Source organism: Festucalex cinctus, chromosome 16 (assembly GCF_051991245.1).
Source record: "Festucalex cinctus isolate MCC-2025b chromosome 16, RoL_Fcin_1.0, whole genome shotgun sequence".
Classification (NCBI taxonomy): domain Eukaryota; kingdom Metazoa; phylum Chordata; class Actinopteri; order Syngnathiformes; family Syngnathidae; genus Festucalex; species Festucalex cinctus.
Genome location: NC_135426.1, coordinates 14,917,735 through 14,942,689, shown reverse-complemented (window position 1 = coordinate 14,942,689; position 24,955 = coordinate 14,917,735). Strand labels below are relative to the sequence as shown.

General features: G+C 42.0%; 3 protein-coding genes across 4 annotated transcripts; 2 read left to right on the top strand and 1 right to left on the bottom strand.

Moving 5' to 3' along the window:
* Positions 1-485: 485 nt before the first annotated feature.
* Positions 486-13,261, top strand: mmp14a (matrix metallopeptidase 14a (membrane-inserted)). Of its 2 annotated transcripts, none has more exons than XM_077500105.1 (10): positions 486-757; positions 7,464-7,612; positions 7,693-7,815; positions 7,890-8,197; positions 8,275-8,436; positions 9,466-9,605; positions 9,696-9,834; positions 10,604-10,754; positions 10,860-10,975; positions 11,043-13,261. In XM_077500105.1, exons 1-10 carry the CDS (start codon positions 680-682, stop codon positions 11,360-11,362), a joined length of 1,686 nt encoding a protein of 561 aa, XP_077356231.1. In that variant the 5' UTR covers positions 486-679; the 3' UTR covers positions 11,363-13,261. The 2 variants fall into 2 exon arrangements, with proteins under 2 accessions (XP_077356231.1, XP_077356232.1); XM_077500106.1 differs by having other exon boundaries at positions 8,275-8,467; positions 9,422-9,605.
* A 2,029-nt stretch (positions 13,262-15,290) lies between these two features.
* mrpl52 (mitochondrial ribosomal protein L52) lies at positions 15,291-18,365 on the bottom strand. The gene is made up of 5 exons (XM_077500107.1): positions 17,092-18,365; positions 16,814-16,883; positions 16,594-16,661; positions 15,718-15,782; positions 15,291-15,541 (listed from the first exon to the last, which is right to left on the bottom strand). Exons 1-5 carry the CDS (start codon positions 17,177-17,179, stop codon positions 15,380-15,382), a joined length of 453 nt encoding a protein of 150 aa, XP_077356233.1. The 5' UTR covers positions 17,180-18,365; the 3' UTR covers positions 15,291-15,379.
* A 94-nt stretch (positions 18,366-18,459) lies between these two features.
* Positions 18,460-24,952, top strand: ajuba (ajuba LIM protein). The gene is made up of 8 exons (XM_077498912.1): positions 18,460-20,573; positions 22,326-22,427; positions 22,498-22,565; positions 22,627-22,689; positions 23,276-23,406; positions 23,486-23,537; positions 24,272-24,340; positions 24,443-24,952. Exons 1-8 carry the CDS (start codon positions 19,259-19,261, stop codon positions 24,557-24,559), a joined length of 1,917 nt encoding a protein of 638 aa, XP_077355038.1. The 5' UTR covers positions 18,460-19,258; the 3' UTR covers positions 24,560-24,952.
* Positions 24,953-24,955: the final 3 nt, after the last annotated feature.

Here is a 24,955-nt window from a genome sequence, read left to right as displayed (position 1 = left end):
TTTGTAGTCCCGAGAGAAGGCCTTGTCACATGAAAATGTTCGGGGCTCGAAAGAAAAAGATTCCAATACCAAGTGCAGGTACTAGTTTCAAGTTATGGTTCTCGTCCAGAGTAGACTCTAGTCCCAAAAGAACAGTTTGGTCCAATTGAGGGTTCTAGTTCAGAGAGAGGTTACTATCAATCACAACCTTTATAAAAACCCACTCATCTGAGTTTCGTGAGAAGGTTGTCATCCAAATGTGTCCTTCCCTATGTATTTTTTCCCTGTTTCCAGCAACCAGCGTGTGTGTTATTGAAACTTTGCCACATCCAGTATGGCACTGACGTGTGACTGGGTGCCTAAGGCGATGTCTGTGTGTGTAAGTGTATGCTCGGTACACAGCAGGGAGGGGAGAGAGGGAGTTGAAAAAATACACACAAACATCTGGAGGAGGACCCAAAGGCTTATCCATCGCTCTGACCACGTCCCCACACACAGTAAGACAATCCCAGCAAAGGTGGGGAGGGGCAGAAAGTTTTGAAACCACAGATGTGATGATTTCACCGCTTTGTCTTTAGCTCACAGTCCAGATTTGACTCCGGTGTTCGCTTCAAGAGTCGCATGAGTTAGTTTTTCTTGGATCACTAGGAAGACGTCAGGATTTGTGCGAGCTGTTCATTAATCAAAGAGGGAGAAAAAAATGCTGCCACTCTTGGTCGTCGCCCTGGCCTGCGCTATCCACTGCTTTTCGGTCACTGCAGATGTGTTGAGAGCAGAGGTAAGTCCGCTTTTAGACAACATTGCGAGCTGAAGAAATCAACCGCGGGGATTTTCCATAAATTCAGAACTGATGCTCCAGTGTATGGAAAAAGATGAGCCCAATTTCTTCTTGTCACTCACTATACATTGACTTGGAATGTTGGTAACAATCTGACATGTTTATCTGGGGTTGTTCTGCTTTGTTCAGAAGGAGACAAAAGGGAGAATGTTTTTTCTCTCTTTCTCGGGGGAGGATGTTTAACGGTTTTCATCTGCCTGTGCAGACTTTAGACAGTTGCCTGAGATGACTCTTTGACCTGGAAAGTGCCATTTTGCCAAAGGGAAATGATCTGAAATAAGATCATTCTTCTGTTCAACTCAGTATCTTTGTAAGAGAAAGCCAAAAGGGTCAAAGAAAGGACAATAAAGACTGTAAAACCCCCATTTATCATTTAACTACAATCCAGATAAACACTAATCTAAACTAATGTAGGAGCAATTATGATAGCTCAGGGTGACAGTTTGCACCAATTGAAAGCATTATTTTGAGTGTTTTCCAAACTGATGGAACCAAAGCAACGCCCTGCAAAGTTTGCAAATTGCTCACCACCAAAAGCAGCAATTTGATGATAGTTTGATGTGCTCTATATGCGTCTGTAGTGAATAAGGAACCAAGACGGGAAGTGAATCACACATTTTTACTTGGCCGTGACAGGATGCAGGACCCAAGGATGTCCTTAGTCACTGACCACAGGCAGCACCGACGTGGTGACAAAACCAAACTGTGGCCGTCCAGAGGACTGCATTGAAAATAGCTAGGTCACGACGTTTCATCACCTGCATATGAAAGCATGTGATTAAAAAAAAAACACACAAAAAACGGGCCCGTGACGTCAGGGCGTGGACGGAGATACATAGCGAAACCGCACCAAAATGCTGAACTGAGACAAATCCCGTAGTTGCTCAACATTCTGAGAAACTATGAGACACACTTCTATATTTTAATCATGTTTTTTTTTTTTTTTTTTTTTTTGTAATCGTCTGAGATCAGATTTCGGCCTGTTTATACACATTTGGTGTAATGAAACCAGATTTAAATTGGAAAATCAATTTTGATTTAAAAGATGTGAGTGCATCGTTCTGAACCGACTTCTTCAAGGGAAGTCAACCCCCTTTTTTTTTTTGACAATAATATGTTCTATGCAGCTCCACTTGTCTAAATATGGTATTTTAGTTAATATTGCGTTTATGGAATATGTTAAGCAGCAAAATCCAGCCGTTTTTATCCATCGCGACTGACGATGACATCAATCACAGCTCAGCTTCAGAAAACAGGTGAGTTGTGATTGGCCGTCGCCTGAGCAACATTGATGTCATCTTCAGTTGACAGCAAGTGGCAAAATGGCCGCCCCCTGAGACTCAGGGATCAGGGTAACAACCAATCACAGCTCACCCATTTTCTGAAGCTGAGCTGGCAAAATGGCCGCCCCCTGAGATGGATAAAAATGGCTGGATTTAGCTTCGTATCCTTTTTCCACAAATGTAATATTAATCAGAATGACAAAAAAAAAGAAAAAAAAGAAAAAAAAAAAGAATGACATGTTTTTAGACTCATGAGGTCACATATAACATATTATTGTCAAGAAATGTTTAACGTTGACTTCCACTTTAAAACCTACCTCAAGTCTAAACCAATCAAGATGTCTAACATGGTTGACTTTATCTGTGTCTATTTATGTTTACGTTGCTTCGGAGGTTGAAAAAAAAAAAAAGACGAAGAAAAAAAAGCCTTTTTTAACTAAGTAAATAAAATCTACCTCAGTAAGGAGTATTAGTACTTGGTTACTTCGCATCACTGCTCTTTGTATAATAGAAGTGCTTTGCTGGACTCTGCGAGTGAAGGAAGTGGGTAGCAGTGAAAACAAACGGGTCTTAAAAGTGATGATCCCAGCGCTTCAGAACCATCTGGGTTCAATTGGCTTCATGATGTTAGCTGCTACCATCATGCTAACAGTTAGCATCAAAAGACACCATCTGGACAAACCAACAACTCGAGCAACCATGGAAGTTTTTTTAGACACAGTTCTAGGTTAGCCAGTTATGGCAACTCTGGTGTTAACTGGGTCGTCGAGGCAAAGAAATAAAAGTAATGTGAGATTCCAGAGACACATGAGTGGATTTTTTTTTTTTCCACTGGCACAGTCAGAGGAACAACTGACTCTGTCCCAAATTGAAATTCAGCGATACTTCCCAACTCTGTCTCTCACCCGTCCCCGTATACTTTCCTACCGCCACCAAGTCTAATATCTTGACCTTGCCTCATGTAACTGGATACCCTCATCTTCTCTTTAACCCCTTGTTAGCCGTAAAAACCTCAGAGAATGTGCTTCGGATTTGACAACTACGGTAGAATAACTTAATGTCAAAAATCCGGCTGTCTTAATGTTTTTTTTTCTAGTTCTGCCTTCCACTAATGTATGACATTTCTGCACACTCGAACTATTAGTAGTAAGTTGTATGCCCTTGTTCTTCTACTCCCTACTAGTAGAGGGATCAGCAACCTTTATTGCCAAATTTGGGCCAAATAAATAACAGAAAATCTGTCTGGAGCTGCAAAGCATTTGAAGATTGTGATGAAGGAAGCAGGAATCACAAAAATATGAGAGGAGCATCCAATATTTAGGCATTCATTTTCTTCAACCTTTCCTGTTCTGTTTTTAGATATTTTTTTTTTTTTGTAATTTTTTCAGACTTTTTTTCCATATGTTTTAGGCTTTTCTGCCTTTCTGTCAAATTTCTGACATTTTTTGGCAATTTTATAGACATATTATGGTAATTTTCTGCCCTCTTCTTCCTTTTTTGGGGCATTTTTATGCCCTTTTTTTTTTTTTTTTTTTTTTTTACAGATTTTCTGCCTTCTTTGTTATGAATTTTCTGACATTTTTGGCAATTTTATGGTCATATTATGGTCATTTTTTTCTTCCTTTTTGGGCTTTATACCTTTTTTTCTTTCTTTTTTTTAACATTTTCTTTGTTAGACATTTTTGGCAATTTTGTGGATATTTTATGGTTACTTTTTGAATGTTTTCTTTTGTGCCTTTTTAAATTAAATTCTCTGACATTTTTTGGCAATTTCATGGACATTTTCTGGTTTTCCTCTTTCTTTTTGGGGATTTTTAGGTATTTTTAAAACTTTTACATCTACCTGTCTCTTTTTCTGACAGCTTCAAAATGTTGACTGACATTTTTTTTTTAACATTTCATCATTTTTTTAAGTTAAATCATTAACTAGTTTAAAGAATATTTTATCTAAAAAATAAAAAATAAAAATGTAAAACAATATATTAATTTTTTTTTTTAGAGCTCCACAGGGAGCCTGCACAGAAGAGGGTCTAAAGAAGAGCCATATGTGGCTCCAGAGCCGCAGGTTGGAGACCCCTGTACTAGTACATGGACATTAAAGTAGTGATGCTCAAAAGCCTTTTGTGGAAAACAGTACTGAAATAAATGTTACTTATGTGGCATAGTCGTTCTACGAGGCATCTAAATAGTCTTCCAAGTGGGGACAAGAAGCATACTAGTACATGGACACTTCAGCGTACAAGCCAGATATTGAAGAAAAAAAAAAATGCTCAAACGGTTCCCAAAAAGATTCTCCCACCACTTGACATGACATGACTCATGTTTTAGTATGAATATACGTCCACAGACACACTGCGCACTCTCAGGTGTGTGTTTACCCAAAGCGGCAGTTGCCAGCCCACCGGCCACACATGGCCAACAATAGCAGCCATGTTCAAGCCTCGATAAATAGAAGCTTTGATGGCGGCTGCGCCATTGGCGTCGCTTTTTTTTTTTTTTTAATATAAGTAAACAGTGGAAGCAGTCAGGAAGCTGTGAGGATGACTCCAATCAAATGTTTAAGTAATCGTGTGAAGCAATAGTTTGACGATCAATAAAATGTTTTGACCACCAATCTCGGGGGGCCTTTGGGAGAAAGAAGATGGTGGCGATTATGAGGAGAATGTGCAGTGAAGGAGAGAAGTTGCCACTGTGAGTGGACATAAGTGAACCTTGTTCCCCAGTTACTGCGCTGCCACATCACCAACAGGTAGCCATGTGTGCCCCAGCTCACTCCAATCCTCCCATTTCCGAGTCACATGCTGTTGGGAGACTTGGGAAACCAGCATGAGAGGACAGAGAATGCGGATTTTGGGGTAATTCCCTTTGGACTTGGCAGGCATGAGAGGTGGCGAAAGTAGACACACTTGGTACTTAAATAGAAGTACAGACAGTGAAAAGTAGATGTATTGATTCAACTCCTGTGCTAAAAGCTACTGGACACAGAACATTCAATTTCGCTACTGCCACCTGTGGACGAAAAATGAAACTGCACATACAGGGCCGTTTCGAGCTTCATGAGGGCCCTTGGCAAGATTCTGGTTGGGGGGCCCCTAGTTTGCCAATCTACAATGAAGAGATTCTTAACCCTTTAGATGGACTCCTAAAATACCACAATCTTATATATCACACTACATGAAATAATAAATACATAAATAATAATAATAAATATCACACTTTATGAACAAAACAGACTAGTTAAAATTAAACATCTTAAGTTGACAGTCCTCTTTACGTCAATAAATAAAACAGCTTTTGAGCTTTTGTTTAGAAAAGTGGTTAATTTAAATAAAACACAACAAAACAAACTATTTTAAAGTGCAACAAGGAAAACTAACAAAATGCTGCTAATTTAACATCAGTTTCACACTATCAGCATAACACCTAATACTGTATACTGGTCAGGAGATCCTGCAGAGGAAAGTGGTGGTCCTGGGGTTTCCTGGTCAGACGGAGGTCCTCCTGAAGGATGCGATGGTCCTATGGCGTCCTTGTCAGGAAGTCCAGAGGATCCCCCTGGCTCATTATCTGGAGTTCCAAAATATTTTATAAGTGCTCCTAGAAAGACAATCTGTTTTTAGATTAGAAATTGTGATGTACAGTGCTTGTACCCAATTACAAATGTGTCACTGAACTATAGGGATGGCCAAGAGAAAGTTACAATCTATAAATAAATGCCCGAGGCTAGCGAGTTGGCTAGCAAAACAAATAAACAAACTTGCTAAAAATAAAATAAAATGGCGTTTCACCTCCAACTATCCATCACCAACAAGTCCCTTACCTTTCTCTTTTTACCATTTGCCATCTTCAGTTTTCTTTTTCTTCTGTTTTTCCGCGCCGCTGAGATAACTTCCTGTTGATGACATTAAGGTGTCTGTTTTATTTAGGAGTACTCTCGCCAAAGGGAAGGGTAGATGGGTAGCTGTCAATCATTCTCACAGAGTGACATTACTGACGGAGCGTCACAAATTGACACAAAAATACCAGCCACTGCTTAACATCACAGATTATTTTATTTACGTCCTATGTTTGTTTTTTTAATCAAAAATGGGATGTAATAAACAAATATAAGAGACAGAATAAAGACAGGACATTTTAAGCATCCTCAGGTAAGACTACACATAGAGCTGGGGGGCCCCTAGTGGCTTGGGGGCCCTAGGAAGCCGCCTACTTTGCCTATCTCCAAAAACGGCTATGCACACAACCTACTTCACGTACACGTAGACAATGCGCAAATGACGTCACGTCCGCAGACAGAGGGCGGAAATTCAACCAGCTAAATTGTTAATCTTCTAATTAGAAGATGTTTCAGTCATAAACAGTCAAATATTATAAAGACTGAGCATTTTATTGTCATAGGTTTTGACAAAATGTCCTTAAGATACTCCTCTAAAAAGAGCACCAGTAGTGGAAAAAGGGTGCGGCTCTCATGTGTAAAAATAAACAGTGGGTTGGTTTGACCCACTAACAGTGAGAGGATGGACTCCATTACTTTTCCAACATTGTGAGTTGTCTTTGGCTGTGGGAGTCCAGACAGACTTGTGGGTCGCGGTGACGAAGGTTTTCTCAGAGGATGATGTTTGGATTTGGCGCAGACTTATGTTGAACCTTGGCATGGAATGAGAATGTTGCGTCGCTCGTGCGATTTGTGTGGTCCATCTGTGTCATGCAGGTCCGAACACGTATCGGAAGCTAACTGGAAGCAGACATATTGTATACTTGAAGATCCACACTGGAGAAACCTGTCCAAATTTGTCCCTCTTATACCTTTGATTAGGGACTTTTAAACAGCTGTAATTAAGTTTTGTTTTTTTGTTTTTTTAATATTATTTTAAACTTCCTTATGTTAAATGTTTTAAAGTTTGTTGAATAATGTTTTAAGATTGTTATTGTATGTTTTTTTTTTTTTTTTTTTTTTTTAGTAAATTTTGTAACCTATTTTTATTTATTTATTTTTTTCCTCTGAATGTTAACTATTGTTTTTTGATGCTTATGTGTTGTCTTTCCTCGTGTAAAGCACATTGAGTTGCCTTGTGTATGAAATGTGCTATACAAATAAACTTGCCTTGCCTTGCCTAGAGTGTTTAAAAAGGACTCTGTCTCAAGTGGACAATAAAGATTATTGTCACCCTCTAACACTTTATAAAACCACTTTACTTGTTTACATTATCTGTTTTATTGCCTGTCCATACTTGTCCTGCTATTGGCTGCCGACCAACCCAACGTCAACTGTGATAGCCTCCAGCTCAAACGACACCCTAATATGGATAAAACCTTGCAGTTTGTTTCATTGTTTGCTCTCCACTTCCTGCTTTTACTTGAAGGCGTGGCTTCAGCAATATGGCTACCTGCCACCCGGTGATGTCCGAGCGCAGGCCCTGCGTTCGCCACAGTCCATCGAGACGGCCATCGCAGCCATGCAGAGATTCTACGGCTTGACCGTCACCGGCTCAATAGACGCCAACACGTTAGCGTGAGTCTTGAGCAGTTTTCTGACTAAATCTGGCAAGCGACAGATCCGAGACATGTGAACATTGCTTTGATCATCGCCAGGGCGATGAGTCGCCCACGATGTGGCGTTCCCGATAAATTCGGGCCGGAGCTGAAAAGCAACTTGAGGAGGAAGCGATACGCGGTGCAGGGATTGAAGTGGGACAAGTCTGAGGTGACTTTCAGGTCTGGATCACACACACCGCAAATCTTGCTTGTCCTTGTGCGTCTCAGGTCTAAATTCACCTCTTTCGCCGTAGCATACAGAATTACACGCCGAAGGTTGGCGAACATGCCACCTATGAGGCCATCCGGAAAGCCTTCAAAGTGTGGGAGAGTGCCATCCCGCTCACTTTCAGGGAGATCCCGTACAGTCACATCCGGGGCAAGGTGGACAAGTACGCGGATATCATGCTCTCCTTCTCTGAGGGTTTCCACGGTGACAGCACACCGTTTGATGGTGAGGGTGGATTCCTGGCTCACGCCTACTTCCCCGGTCAGGGGATCGGGGGAGATACGCACTTTGACCTGGCCGAGCCCTGGACGAGCGGGAACGTGGACCAGGGTGGTAAGCTAAAGACTGCTCTCGTCTTGGACTCGTTTTCTCCAGAATTGAAAGCACACAATCTGTTTCTTTCCACCAAGGTAATGATGTTTTCCTGGTAGCAGTCCATGAGCTGGGTCATGCTCTGGGACTGGAACACTCCAACAATCCTTCTGCCATCATGGCCCCCTTCTATCAGTGGATGGACACGGAAAACTTCCAGCTTCCAGACGACGACCGCAGAGGCATCCAAGCCATCTACGGTATCCAGCTGTCTAAAGATATGGCACACGAGCACATCATCATATAAAATTAGACTAAATACAATTTCTGGAGAAATTGTGTAGGAATGCTGAAAGCTGAATGCTAATAGCTGATTTTGAAGATTTTGAATGCATGTAGAATGCTTATGAAGTAAATTGAGAGATAAATTATGAAATTATGACCTCCTGGTTACTGGACAATGCACTTTACCAACTGTGCCACTGAGCAGTATCAGACACCTGGTAATGATGATAAGTTATATGTATGGAAGTGGGCGTGGAAAGTGATACTTGGAAAATTTTCAGTCTGTCCCATTGAAAATGAATGGGGAAAAGTTGATATTTAACGTTAAATTGTGCAACTACTGTAAGTAATGTGAAATCAGATGATACTTGGGAGGCGTGAGTTTTTGAAGCTAGTTGAAATTTGATCAGTGTAAAGTATTGTGTGGGAGTTGTTACACGGCAAAAAAGTGTGGAGAATAAAAATCACAATAACATATGTGGGAATGCTTCAGCATTCCCGCAACTAGACTAAGTGCAATTTCTGGAGAAATTGCCTGGGAATGCTGAAAGCTGAATGCTAAGATTTTGAATGCTTATGAAATATATTGAGAGATAAATTATGAAATTATGACCTCCTGGTTACTGGACAATGCACTTTACCAACTGTGCCACCGAGCAGTATCACACACCTGGTAATGATGATAAGTTATATGTATGGAAGTGGGCGTGGAAAGTGACACTTATAAAAGTTCAATTTCTGTCCCATTGAAAATGAATGGGGAAAAGTTGATATTACAAGTTAAATTGTGCAACTACTGTAAGTAATATGGAATCAGACGATATATACCACGGGAGGCGTGAATTTTTGAAGCTAGTTGAAATTCGAACAGTGTAAATTAGAAGTATTATGTGGGAGATGTTACACGGCAAAAAAGTATGGAGAATAAAAATCACAATAACATATGTGGGAATGTTTCAGTATTCCCACAATGAATATACAAATTCTGAACAATTCTTCCACAGGGACCAAGACAGGCGGTCCTCCTCCTCCGCCGAGACCCACTAAGTCCTCCAGTCCCAAGAGACCAGAACACGGTCCAGACATCTGCGAGGGACACTTTGACACCATCGCCATTCTCAGAGGAGAAAAGTTTGTCTTTAAGGTATTATCACCTCTCAAATGTATCTGTAATTTATCTTTGAGACAAGCTGATTAAATTACAGTGTTTAATAACTATTTATGAACCTCTCAGGGCAACTGGTTTTGGCGTGTGCGCAACAACAAAGTGCTTCCAGGCTACCCGATGCTCATCAGTCACTTCTGGAAGGGTCTTCCTTCCAACATCAACGCTGCTTATGAGCGGGACGACGGGAAATTCATCTTCTTCAAGGGTAAGATCTACGCGACCCCTCATACAAGAAGTCAATTCAGCAACTCCTGTTCCAGAGGCACAGTATAACTATTCCATGTGTACAAAATACAAATCAAAGCGTTCGATGCAAACGTAAATAGAAGACAAATGTTCACGTGACATGGCCTGATTTGGAATAACTGAGTTAATCAGAACAACAAAGAATTGATCGGAATCGGCCATCTTTGTTGTTTACATTTGCCTCAAAAGCTTTGAAGGCAGAACTGTGACACTAGGAGGGTGATAAATCCAAATTTAAGCCCTCAAATGCAGCATAAGACCACCATTTTGACTTGTGACGTAATGTTATATGTGACCTCACTAGTCTAAAAATTACGTTCTGATTAATATTACATTTTTGGAACGTGAGTTATGAAGCAAAATCCAGCTGTTTTTAATCCATCTCAGGGGCAACCATTTTGCAACATTGATGTCATCTTCAGTTGACAGCAAGTGGCAAAATGGCTGCCCCCTGAGATGGGTAAAAACAGCTGGATTTTGCTGCTTAACTCATTCCACTCACACAATATTAACCAGAATACCATATTTAGACTAGTGGGGTTGTATAGAACATATTATTGTAAAAAAATAAATAAATAAAAAATAAAATGGTTGACTAGCATTTTCAAATTAGCATTTTTGTGTGCGCATTTTACGTACTGCATGTAAGTACTTGCGGTCATAAAGTTAGCATTTTGTGCGTACGATATACAGTGATTCCTTGACTCACAAGTGGAACGAATGAACAGGTGACAGGTACTGGGTCTTCAGCGAGTCCACAATGGAGAAGGATTCCCCCAAACCCCTCAAAGACATAGGGACTGGTCTCCCCAAAGACAAAATGGACGCCGCTCTTTTCTACACCCCCACGGGGCAGACATACTTCTTCAGAGGCGCAAAGTGAGTTTGGTACTTTATCTCGGCTTTAAAGCCATGACGACAAAGAAGCCTTTGACTAACTCGGGACAGTATTCCTAAGCACCTGTTCACACTCTGTCTAATCAGGTACTACCGCTTCAATGAGAGGACTCGCACAGTGGATAGCGGCTACCCGAAGCCCATCAGCATGTGGAGCGGCGCGCCAGACAACATCAAGGCTGCCATTATGAGCGAGGATGGCTGTAAGTACACCACTAAGTCAAACTGAAGCGCTTCTACCAAATAAGTGACCAAGATACTTTCCCGCAGCGTACACGTACTTCTACAAGGCCAACAAATATTGGAAGTTCAACAACCAGTACATGAAAGTGGAGTCAGGCTACCCCAAATCTGTGCTGAGCGACTGGATGGGCTGCGAGAGCGAGGAGCCCAAGAAGGGTCGCGAAGAGGAGGTGATCATCCTGGAGGTGGACGAGGCTCAGGGCGGCGTCGGGCCGGTCGCCGTGGTGATCCCGATCCTCCTCTTGGTTCTGGTGGTTGCCACCCTGGGGGCGCTGTTGTTCTTCAGGAAATACGGCACACCCCGGCGCCTCCTCTACTGCCAGAGATCACTTCTGGACAAGGTCTAGGTACCAGTTGACTGATGGACCAATCACAGAAGGACCCAAGAACGAGCGGGAGATAGAACGGCGCGAGCACTGAGAAGACGGAGGAACGGGATGTCCGAATATTTTGAGTGTTATGTGCCACGTGGAAACCAAAATCCGGTGTATTTGTATGGTAACTATTTACATGTACTGTGTCACAGATTAAGGGCCTGGCTACAACCTCGATTCCAGAAGGGACGTATCAGAAAAGAAAAAAAAAAAAAAAAAAAGGACAATGATTTCCCAGCTTCCTTGCTCATATTCCATTTTTTTTTTCTCTTTTAATTACACAACTCCCAAAAAGTTAGGGATTTTGAGTTTAAGGCTGCATTCGAGGATGGTCGGAAGTCTGATACATCCAAATTGGTTTTTCCCAGCCCTGAAAGCGTTTGAGGCGAAACTAAACAACCAAAATGGCGGATAGTGGTAAACTGTTTTTTATTTTGGTCCTCAAAACTCATTTTGACCTCCAGCAAACGTATCTGCTCGCAATTTTGCTTCATTTATTGTTTTTTATCTTATTTCATAAGCATTCCATACAGTTCAGTAGTTCACCCTGTAAGTTCATGCAGGTAGATAGCGGCATATTGTCACGTACGTTGCTTTACGTGAAGTTATGTCGAATATTTATGAATGACGAAAGCTATCTAGTTGCCTTCATGTGGTATCGTAATTATGGTAAATACCACATGTAGAGTAGAAAATTGCACGTGAACGCCCCTTCATGTCGTATTTCCTACTGGACAAATGGGAATTTATTTTGATACCCAAGTTTCCGAATTGAGCGAACTTTCCAAGTTTCAACATGCACAAGGATTTGTGAATGGCAAGAAATATTAACACTTATAAGGGCGTTAAAGTCCGCTAGCACAGCAGGCTGTTTTAGAATCTGCACAATTATGTAGCATACACAATTTTGCTATAACAACAAAATCACATGAACAGAGCTCGGTCTTAATTAGGAGTTTCCAAATGCTAACGTCCATCTTTTCCATAGCACGCGAAGGCAGCATTATACACGAGTAAATTGTGTTTTGCCATTTTTCCCGTACACACTTCCTGGTTTGAACTCGGAAAAGTCCGACTTCCGACCATCCTCGAAGGCTAATATTTCAGGATGAGCCTAAAGTACTTGAGATTCTTTACAACTGCAGTGATGTTTGCTATTCAGCTGCTTGTTAGAGAATATTTGAAAATTGTGCAAAAAGAATTAAAATTAGACAAGCCCAATATCTGGAACTTTTTGGGAGCAGTGTATGTTTTAACTGGACGACTCCGGCTGAACTGCTGTTTGATTGCGAAACATGAAATCCATGTAACATCTTTCTATATGCCAAAAATGATGGCAGGGATACAATTTTCAACATTTTAGTTTTGTTGTTTGTCAATATTGTGTCCACAGATGTAAATGTGGCCCAAGCGGAGACATTACACAATAGTCCATGTGGTACAGAATTTTGTTGTTTTCCAATCTGTACAACTTCGATCAGAAAGGGGATCAGCAGAGAGATTCAAACAATATGGTGCAATTTTTTTTTTGTAAATTAATCGTTGCATTTGTGTTATTATAAGTACAGTTATTGTTGTCGGCTAGTTTTTTTCTCTTTAGCATCTGTTCATTGTCAAGAGTCCTGCTGGACAGAGGCACAGCGCGACAATGATCAAGCGAGTAATCCCAGTTTACAGATCAATCCGATCCAAATCAGGTAACTATTTTTTAAACGTTTTCCAGACATTAGCTCGTGATAATCGATGCTATTTATGAATACATGGTGCTGAGTTTCTTAAAATGAAAAAAAAATCTAAGGTGAATTGGATGGGTTCTAATTATGATTATATTTATAATGATGAGTGCATTAATAAAACCGAATGAGATTTGTATTTGTGCCTTTTATTGCTAAGCATCTGCGGTCCTTGCAGAAGGAAATACTGATGAGTCCGAGTTTTTTCTTTTTTTATGCTGACACACTGTCTCACAGTCTGGCCTCTCCGTGCCTTGGCGGGAAGTGGCTGCTTGCAATTCAACCTGGATTCTTTTTTGTTTGGGTGACCTACATAGTGGCACCTCACTTGCTACATTTTCCAAGTCAGGAAATCATCTGCTAAAAATAATAATAACGATGCAGCACCCCTTTTGATACACTGCGAAATACCAGCTGTTGACTCTTACAATTTTTTTTTATAAGAAATTTGAGAAAAAAATAAATCATGCTTCATAATAAGGAATTGTGGGTAGAATTTTGAGGAAAAATATTTTTGTCCGAATTAGAATAACCATGAAACCCCCAAAAATGAGGAGAAAGTCTAGCGCGAATATTCATAACTTAATAGAAAATAATACATTATAATATACTTCCTGTGTTGTCAGCTGATTTGCCTTCACCCAAACAGACCTCATCATCATCCCCTCCCCCCTCTTTTTCCTCACAATAGCCAACATCTGCTTCTCATTTCCTCAAAAGCAAAACAAGGCGAGGAGTGAGGAATGAGTTGGGAGAGGGACAGGGCAAAAAGGGAGGAGAAAAAAAAAAAAAAAACAGGCCTCACGTGGACCACTCGGGACATTCTCACAATACCTCCAGTTTGGTCAGCAAAAGCAGTGTTTATGGTGGTCTTACCTCTTTGGGTAAACATTGTTTGGAAGTCACACCGCCACACTGCTGACTCTGCTTTTAAGCACCATCTGTAAAAACGGCATTTACACCTTAAGTAGCCTATGGTGCGACCTGAACCGCAAAACATGATCTGAAATCCACTTACCCCTACTTGGTACTTCGAGAAATAATTTCATTATGGTGTGCGTCTTTTGTATGTAAATACCCAAAAGTTATCAGCCCATCAAGCTCCATAATGAAGCAAGATCAAGAGTCCCGTGTAATTAGTTGTATTCATTTAGTTACTTAATTAAAATGTACTTATTTTTTTAAGTCATCGTGACACATTTAACTCATCGGATCATTGTTTGATTTATTGTAAATAAAAAATGTGAGTAAAGAATTGAAAATATGCATTTAATATGTTTAATTTCATTCAATGTTTGGGTAATTAATGATAATTAACTTTGAGGCTCAGGAGTATTTTCAAAACTGACAGGTGAGGGCTATTGTTCAATTGATCAAATAATGATAAATGTTAACCGTATAATTTGTTTTACTTTTTTTTTAAATAAATTAAATATTCATTACAAACCAATGATTTTATGACATTTAATATATTTTTTAAATTATTTACCATAAACAATTTGTGAATTATTCACTAAAATATACATCTAAAAATCAAATTTATTAAAGTAAAAATTATTTCTAGTAAATATAAGTATTAATTATAACTACACATAATAACTTAACTTAAAAGAACAAGTTTAAATGTATATGTAAAGATTTATTTATTTATTTTTTTCCACGATAAAATACCTTTTTTAATTGAATAACCATTCAACTAATGTGTATCAAATTAACCAATTAAGAAAAAAAATTAAACGTGTATTTTTTAATTTTATTTTTCCCAATAAATTGATCAATTTAAGAAAACATTTTACACCACGTGTTCACTACTTTAAAATATCTACAGTAAATATCTAAACCAATTATTTCATTTAAAGTGTTTTTTAATTACATTTTATTTACAGTAAACAAATGAGCTACATTGCTATGAGAAAATACATTAAAAATCTAAATTAAAATACAACAAATATTGAATGAATCTTGATATTGTAAATGTTTGGTGGTTCAGATTAAAGTCCGTATTTGCCCACCCCTGTAAAGAGGCTGAAACCAAGTCCCTCTCTTTGCAAAGAAAGTCCACAAAATGGCGCTTGATCCTTCAGATTACTCTTTACTTAAGAAATGCTGCCCTCCAGTGGACGCTGGAAAAACGTCAACAACAGAAAATACCAAAAGACGGCCCAAACTCAGGAGAACTAATTTATTCCATAAAAGAGCCACACATAACTGGACATTTCACAATAAGAAAATGGGGAAGCGGGTGTTATTCGCCAGGCTAGTTCTCACTGTGAGGCTCCTTTTTCTTCTTTAGTAGCTTCCCTTTAGGTTTGAGCAGCAGAGACCTTTTGTGCTCCTCCATTCTTTGAGCTTCTTCTCCCCTTTCCCGCCACGACTCAATGCCTCGATCGACCTCGGCATCGAGCATCACGATGCGCCTCTGTGAGATCCCGAGTAGACAATAATAATAATAATAATAATAATAATAATACCTAACACTGCCCATGTGCATTTTGTAGTTTAATAATGCAAAATCCCTTTAAAACGGTGGCTTATTGATATAATAATAATAATAATGATAATAATAATAATAATAATAATAATAATAATACTTACTGCCAATTCTTCCCTCTCCTGCCTTCTCCTCAACATGCCCTTCATTGGTGGTGCTGGCCTGCCATCTGCAAACCAATGCAAGCATAATTGAAACCTGGCTGATCCTTTATTAGATAGTAATAACAGTAACAGTAAAGCAGTGCTTCTCAATTATGCCCCCCCCTAGTAAGAAGAACCCCCCCCCCCCGTAACTATAAATAGTATCATTTGTCAATTTATAAAATTGTTATAAGCACACCTCGGCATAACACTGTATCCGTATTAACGTATAAGAGAATAAAAAAAGAAAGAAATATGGACCAACTTACAACAAAGAATGGCTTTATTAACTGTAACAGAAAAGATTTAAAGTGCATCTGAAATTTAAGAATAAAATTAAATTCTTAATTAGACGATAAACATTTTTTGACTAACCATGTCAAACCATATGATAAGGAAAAATACAATTACATAAAATCAATAAATAATAATGCATTCAAACTGATCACCAACATTAACTCAGGAGCACAATATAAAAAAAAAAAAAAAAACTTTAACCTGCAAAACAAAAATATAAAATAATTTGTGCTAATTTTTTATTTGCTGTGTGCAAAGCGCGCATGCTCAGTGCAAACAAAACCCCGACACCACCGAGCGAATGCTCCCTGCGCACACTCTGCCAAAAATGAGCGCCACTGCCCCTAATGTAGTGGAGTTGCAATTGCACTTTTTTCTAGGACAGTAAAAAAAAAAAAAAAATCAATATAATTTAAAAAAAAAAAAAACATGTTCCCCGAGGTCCCCTTGATGGAGCCTCGCGCCCCCCTGGGGGTGGCCCGCCCCACTATTTGAAGCACTGCACTAAAGGGACATATGTTTGTGTTGGCGAATGTGTACCTGCAAATGACCAATCAGGTAGATCTGTTAGAGGTCCATATTCGCTGCCACTGCGTGCAAGTCCATGCCTAAATAACAAATATAAAACAATAACGGGGCGGTTATAAAGGTGAACAATAATGGGTTTTTTTGGACTTCTAATATCGCGATTGGGTTAGTTTGCGAATAGACGGGGAGTCGTTGAATTTGACACGAGTAACATTGGAATCCAACAACTTACTCGAGCCTCCACTTTTGTCCGCCTTGGGCTCCCCGGGTCGTGCTCAACTCCCGGAATGAGTGTCTTAACGCTGCAATACAAAAACAAGAAGAAGAAACAAGTCACAAAAGTGAAGCGGATGCACTCATGACACTGTTAGCATTTGCTGTTAGCCACGCTAAGACGACGTCGCTGCCGTGTGTATTGGAGATTAAAATTGTAACAAACTACTACTATTACACAAAAACGAAACGATTTCAAATCAATTCAACACGAGTATAAAATATCCTCTGTCTTACCGGAGAAACACAATATGGACATCCTTATGGGGGCAGCCATGTTGCCTGCATTTACAACAAATGGCCACCAGGTGACGCGAAAAGACATTCAGGTAGCTGCAATTATACGAAATGGCCTACAGATGATGCCAAAAATGTTAATTTAGTTTTCTCTCTGTGGTCTTCAGACGTAAACATTTGACGATTACTGCATCGTACCACTTTTGCCCGTCTTATCTTCTATATTTCTCAAACTATTTTCCTATTGTAAAGTCATTCAGGACACCTGGGCAACTTTATTTTCAACCCCTAATCCCACTTTTCGCAAATTTCTAATTTTCGATAAGAAAAATTCCACGATCATTCCAGTTTAAGATTTGTTTTAACCTGAATGCTTTCACATTCTTCAACTCATTCAAACCATTCATAAATTCAAAGTGTTCCGCTCATTTAGAACACCTACAGTATTTACATTGCCCAAACCCCCACTTTTATCACTACAGTATGCCACATTTATATTATTATATTATTTATAATTACGCATATTATTCTCCCCCGGGGAGAATAATATGTGTAATTATTTTTCGACAATATAAATAAGAGAACAATATTTAGATTAGTGGGGGCATATAGAACATTTTGCGATTTAGCTTGAGTTTCCATTCACGTCTAATAAATCCTGGGCAATACAGTAGAGATTATATGTACTTTTTGTAGTTTTTTAATGCAGTGTTGGAAACATATTTAATGGCACAAACAGAATGTAGTTTGAAAATGTATTTTTAAATATTTAATGTCTATGTAAACCTGACAAGTATTTATTTATTTATTTATTTATTTATTTATTTATTTATAATGCTTTATAGTAGGTTATAAAAATAACGTGCTTCCCGGTGAAAATCGTTCGGTGTTAATGTATTTGTTGCTATCCAAAGTATTATTTGGAATGGCTGCGACACTTAAGCTCAGAAGAATTCCTCTGTTAGCTTTTCAGACAAGTTGCCACTCGCAGGCCCAAGCGAAGCGACGAAGCGAACGGGGCGAGTGTGCTCTGGAAGGCCGACGGCGGCGGGGGGGACTCCGGGGTGAAGGGCTCCACATCTCCCCCGAGGCCGCACTCCGACAGTGTGCCTCCGCGCATTCCACAGGCTGCTGGTATAATCAAATAGTGCCACCCAAAGAAAGCACTGTCTCGGTTCTTTTGATAATTCTTCGCGTCAAATAAAGTCGGAAAGCTGTGATTCATACAAGAATATAAAATTAGGACTCGTATTAAATCGTATGAGGTGTTCCGGTTAGAAAAGGGGGTGGGGGGGGCGAAGAAGGGGGTAACAAGCCGCCGCCGTTGACTGATAAAGGAAACGACGGAAGCGGCAAGCTAGACGGCAATAGAACAACTGAGTCATGGTCTTTCCTTCGAAATAAAACACTCAGGCCGCAGTCTGCTTAGTGTTAACAGAACTAAAGTGACTCTAATTTTAGTTTGAAAATACTTAGACGGAACTATCTAATCTATTCAGCGCTAGCATGACTGTTATAAAAAAGAGGGGGAGGTAAGTCATTATTTAGGGGAAGAAAGAAAGAAAGAAAGTTGTCGACCGTGCAATGCACTCTGGGAGGGATTTTATTTATACCGAGTAGGTCTTTTGAGACGGAAACGAGTCGCTAGAACAGAGTTCTCCTTGTCTTTCTGAACTTCTCCGCTGCTGGACGGGGTCGAGGAATGCATAAGCTTTCTGTGGACTACTAGTGAGGTTTTTTTGTTTTTGTTTTTTTAATTCCTGGGATGAATGGCAGGAATCGGGTGAGTCGTGCACAGGCGGATCTGTTGTCTTTAATATCTTTAATTTTTTGGCAAACCAATGAAAGAAAGTACAATTTCCCATCACGTTGAGTCAAAAGTAGATTTTAGCAAGACTTGGGGACGATGCAGATGTGGAGCCACGCGAGGGTCCACAAAGGAGGCCCTCGACCGCTAGAAGTGTCCTGGATGTGTGCTTCCTCTGACCCGCGCCAGTAGGTTGTCCATATGATGGCAAAGTAGTAAGGATTAAGTCATGTCTTGAGTCCTCCCCTTGCTGCCCTTGTATTATTTATCTATTTATTTTCTGCAGTTAATCATTTCAGAGTAGTACATTTTGAGCTGCATTTGAGTGTTTAAGACCAGTAGGGCAAAGTGTTTTTCGTCATGGATCGGCCAATAAGCAAGTTGCTGGAGAAGTTGAAGCTCACAGACTCGGGGAGCGTCAAGTTCCACAGCTCCAAGAAGAAACATGACGCGGTTGGTAATGCCAACAACAGCAACGGGAACAACAGTGGCGGAGGTTCCGGTCTGGGAATGTCGCCCTCTCAGCTTCCTCAGCCCTCGTCCATCCAGCCTGATGGAGAACAAGCGCCTCACCCTTCCACGTTGGCGCCACTGAGGCGTCGCTCCCCCCAGCAAAGGGCCTCATGTTACCTGGGCGAAGGCCTGGATTCCCACCTGAGGCGAGAGTCTGGCCCCGAGTGCGACGCTCCGGGTCACAAGGCGTCCCTGAACCAGCGCCGCTACTCACTGGAGCTCCAGCAGCTAGTCCGAAGGCAGCAGCTCCTTTCCCAACCACCGCCTCCCCCGTATCCCAGTGCCGTCGGCTACGGGTCAGCTCCCAGAGGCACGGCCGAGACTGGATTCCTTTCAGAACCGGAGAGACACAAGAGGCTTTCCCTCCAGGAGGCTTTGTTCTACAAACGCCTGAGCACGGGGAGCGAACTGTGGGAGAGCCAGAGACCAGCGTCCTTGTCTCATCCGCCGCTCCGTCCGGCCGATGGTTTCTTCTATCCCCCAGGACCCACCCTGAGCCCGTGCTCATCCTTCAGCCTCCAGGAGTCCGTGCTGGTCAGCCCCCGATCCAGCTTTGCCTCCAGCACGGCCAGCGGAGGTGGCGGCGGCGGAGGGGGCGGTAGTCCCATGGGGAGCCGCTGCAGCAGCAACCGTACCAGCGGAATCAGCCTGGGCTACGACTCCCGGTACTCAATCCCACCGCAGCAACAGTCCCCTTCTTTGCAGACGGGGCCCGTGTACGGAAGGACCCCCGTGGAGGCCTGGACTCAATACCTGGACGGCGGGATGCGTCAAGGCGCCCACGACAGTCGGCACTCCTACCCACCGGCGGTTGGAAGTCCGGCTGCCGCGTGCTACCAGGCGGGCCCCGAGTGGTGGGATGAGCAGCGATCGGGGGTGAGAAGCAAAGAAGGGGGAGTTGCGCTAGGCGAGAAGAGCCGCCACTCCGACCTGCCCGGCATGCGCTACCAAGAAGAGCTGACCCGGCTTCTTCTGAGAGATGCTGCGCTCGAAGGTGGGGGTCTCCTGGAGGGCTTGATGCTGAAAGAGCACTCCGTGGCTCTGACCAAACCGGGCCCGGCGCTGGGACCATCGTCGGCCAACGTGCCGCCGCTCGAGGCTCAGGAAGATATCGGGGCTACCGCCGGACGAGACGCCGCTGAGAACCGTCAGGAATTCTTTGGTAAGACACATTTTACATTTGAAGGTACCAGATTTTGTTCCATGAGACAAATGCTAACTAAGTGAAGTCAGTGTTATGGCACCAACTCACACCAAAAGTTATCTTGAGCAGGTCAAGAGCAGAGGGGGCAAATCCAGGACCAGAAAGTAAAAACCCTGCCGCACTTTGGCTTTGGCCAGAGGTGCGCTCAACGTCACATAGTGCCCCAAATTCTGGTGAAGTGAATTTATTCCGCCACACGCAACCGCATCAAACCTGCTGGGACATGCCGACATGTTTGAAAAACTGATCCACACAAGTTGGAGACGGGCCCTTTCAAGTTAGTATTATGAACTTATCATTGAGGCGGTATCGTAAAAATCATTTCCAGGTTTGCTCGCAGTTACCTGATGCTGGCCATTTACTGTTCAAAATAACACTCTAGGAGAAAATTGCATGGTTGGGATATAAACGCCAGCCACTAGTGTGAGTCACACAAGGTTGCGTAGGGCGCAGTGTGTGTGTTGTGTTTGTGTGCGTTACGGTGGCTGGATGAATGTGTGTGTGTGTGTGTGTGTGTGAGCCGTTTCTTTGTGGCAGGGTGTGTTTTCCCCTGGTGACTTCAGGCCACAGTAATGCTCCACAGCGTGTGGATGTAGGGGCGGTGTGCTGCAGCCTGTTTTTCTGCTCAGGTATGCGTTCCCTCAGGGGACGTGCACCGGCGTAGCGTTTGGCCTATTGGGAAGAAATATGAGCTTTGCCTTTCGTCATGTCGTCGGTAAGTGTATGTGTAAAACACAAGTTTAGCCCCCCCCTCTGTACTTTCGCAAATAGAAGAGAGTAGATGGCCGCAGTACACACTCGCTGGCGAGATTCAGCCTGGTTTTCCTCATACACTTGCCGGAGAGAGTCAGCCTGCTGAGCGACATGGAAGAGATGGCCTAACATCAGTCAGAATGCGGCTCCCACTCTAAGCAGTGCACCAGCAAAACCCAGTACCCGTCTTGCATACACTTACTGGCGAGATGTCTGGCATTGCACACTAGTCAGTGAGATCAAACAGCACTTAAACACACTCTCTTTAGAGCTCCAGTGTCATCTCGCCAGTAAGTGTATGCATAACAGTGAGCTGAGGCTTGCCGGCGAGCGCGTGTTCTAGTGAAGCCTGGATCTAACTGGCGAGTGTGTGCGTTCCTCCCTTTTCTTATGTCAAGAGTCTCCGCCTTTTTCCAGACGGGTTATTTCGAGGACCTGAGTGTTCAGACAGTGCCAATATTGAGCGGCCTGCAGGAATGCTCCGTTTGTGTGGCACTCCCTCAGCCACATAAGAAAAAAAAAGAAAAAGTGGGCAGATCCCGGAATAGATCACAGGGAATGGGGTGGAGTGGGGTGGTGGGGACGACCGCATCGTTCGGACCGCCTGGGTGCTTTTCCTGCAATTTGAAAAGCACGTTAATGGAGTAGTAAATGCTGACCGACCTAATTAGCAAAAAACTAGCTATGGTTCCTGGTTTGGTTTATTTTCCGTGATTCCTCCAGCAGGTCTCCATCCTGATGGACTCCCACCATTTTGTGGCATGTTTCCTCTCTGAAGATGGGTGAAGGGAAAGTGTTGGAATTTCAACAGGAAGTGTTGGAATTTCCCTTTAATGTTAGCAGCGTCTGAGCAAACGGTCCTGGCTCCTGGGTGTGAAACCCCCCACAGGCAGTGTGAACAAGCGAAACAAATCCCACCCCCGGGACTTCAACACCCCATTTCTGTCCCCCCACTAGGGACCTGCATCAAGTGCGGTAAAGGTGTATACGGAGCAGACAATGCGTGCCAAGCCCTGGACAGTCTTTACCACACGCGCTGTTTCACCTGCGTGTCCTGCGGTGAGTCAAAAATACGGATGTAAAAGTAAACCAGCGGCAAAATGGATTTGAAACGGTTTTGTTTTTGTAGGACGCGCCTTGAGAAACAAGGACTTCTACAATGTCAATGGTTTGGTGTACTGCAAAGAAGATTACATGGTGAGATTCTGTTTTTGTTATTTTGTTGCCAACTCCTCATTGCTGTTCTTGTACTTTGTAGTTTTCCGGATTCCAGGCCGCTGCCGAGAAGTGCAGCGTGTGTGGCCACCTCATTCTGGAACAGGTGAGGTGTTCTCTCCTGATCCCAAACCCAAAGAGGTTGGAGATATTTTTCTTTTTACAATTTAATGGTCGCATTGTCTAAATGTAATTTATTCATGATTGTATTGCTAACAGAATTTCCCCCAATTCCACATTTTCTTTGAGAAAAATTCCAAATAAAATTAAACCATCACCATTTCTCAATTTCTGCCAACTATGCAAATGTTCAGTGCCACTTCTTGAAGAATTTCACATTTTCAATCTACAGCACAGTACGGTTGTACCCTCTTTTGCTTTCCCGTGACATTTTCCAAAAATAAAGGATTTATTTTAGTGGATGTATTCAGACCACAGCTCTGAATACATGAGAAAATCCAGAAGATTCCCCAAGGCGTGTGTCGCCGTCTTCTGAATGAACAAATCCCGAATTCTCCATCCTGACACTCCCAGCTTGGTGGGAACCGATGGCGGAAGACCCAAGGGACAGCAGTTGCATTCCTCAGCTCCTGATATCTGAACTCCCAAATTCCCATAGAAAAATGCAGACCCCCCCCCCCCCCAAAAAAAAAAAAGAAACAAAAGTCTAATAATTGCGGTTGTGGCCTCAGATCCTGCAGGCGCTGGGGAATTCTTATCATCCCGGCTGCTTCCGCTGTGTAGTGTGCGCCAAGGCCTTGGATGGGGTGCCGTTCACTGTGGACCAGCACAGCAACATCTACTGCGTGACCGACTACAACAAGTATCTGCATCTTGTACACTCTTCCACATCACTTAGCCATTTCTGGTTTTCTAAACGTTTACTTTTTCCCTTTCTGCAGGACCTTTGCCCCAAAGTGCGCTGCCTGTTTGCAGCCCATCTTACCCACTGAGGTGAGTGCTATGGTGGCCACTAAGTTTTTTTTTTTTTTTTTTTGTCACGCTTCATCTTCCACATTTCGCAATAAAACTCCAAAATTCAGATATTTTATAAATGTACCTCCATTTTCCCAAAGTCTCACATTTTCTACGTTTCAGTTCAGCGTTCCCGCACAATTCCTAATTGTAGGAATGCTGAAAAGCATTCCCACATTATTCAGATTCTTTATTATTTCAGGCACATTTTATTCTCCACATTTTTTTGATGTTCAAAAACGTCCACATTATACATCCGATTTACACTGTTCAAATTTCAACTTGTTTAAAAAATTCACGGCATCTTGGATTATATCATAAATATCCACTTTCCCTATTCATTTTCAATGGGACTGACAAACTTTTTCCAAGTCCCACTTTGCACGCCTACTTCCATACATATCATTACTTTTCAGTGGCACATTTTTCAATTGGATATCATTAGTTCCACTTTTCCATCTAAATGAATGGAGGGTATTTTCAGATGACACTTTTCCATATAAATAGGCCATTAGCAATGATTTTCAACAAACCAAGTTGGCTCACATGTTAAATACTTGCCCGGCGTTACGGAGACATGCAAGTGTGTTTGGTTCAAATCTCGCTTGGGAAATGTTTTATTAGCATTCAGCTTTCAGCATTCCCATGCAATTTTTGCAGAAATTACGCTTTGTCTCGTCTAGAAAGTGATTCATTCTGGAATTGTTTTGCAGGGCAGCGAGGAGATCCTCAGGGTCGTGTCCATGAACAAGGACTACCATTTTGAGTGTTACCACTGTGAGGTGAGTAACGCGCACATACCCCCCCCCCCTTTCCCCTCCTCCCCTTTTGTTTGCGCAAGCTGACATCACTTCCCGCGCGCATTCCTTATCTCCTCCCCACAGGAGTGTGGCAAGCAGCTCTCCGATAAGCCCGGCTCGCAGTGCTTCCCGCTGGACTCTCATCTGCTCTGCCACCAGTGTCACATGAGCCGAGTGTGCAGCGCCGCGACGCACAACTGAGGAACCCCTCCCTCGCGTGCTTCGCTTCTTTGCCTCTCAACATGTAACTGCTGATATTAAGACATTCCCGCAGCTCCTTTATCGTACCTGCTGTTGTTCTACTTTTTACTGTATGGTCGGAGAAAAAAACAAAAGGGAACAGGAAAGAGACTACTGCTCATTTGCTGTAGAAGAACAAAGGATCCTGCTTAACTGTACATATTTTGTTGGCAAACATTTTGCACTTAAATCTCACTTTAAGAGATTTTGTTAAGGTAAACCAGATAAATTTGAGGACAATTACTGTCATTTCTGTATGCTGTAATAACACGTTTGTGTTTTGATTATAGATGTAATAAGACTGCTTTGTGGTTGTACATTTCAGAGTTCATATAAAAGAGATTTTGAAGCTTCTGA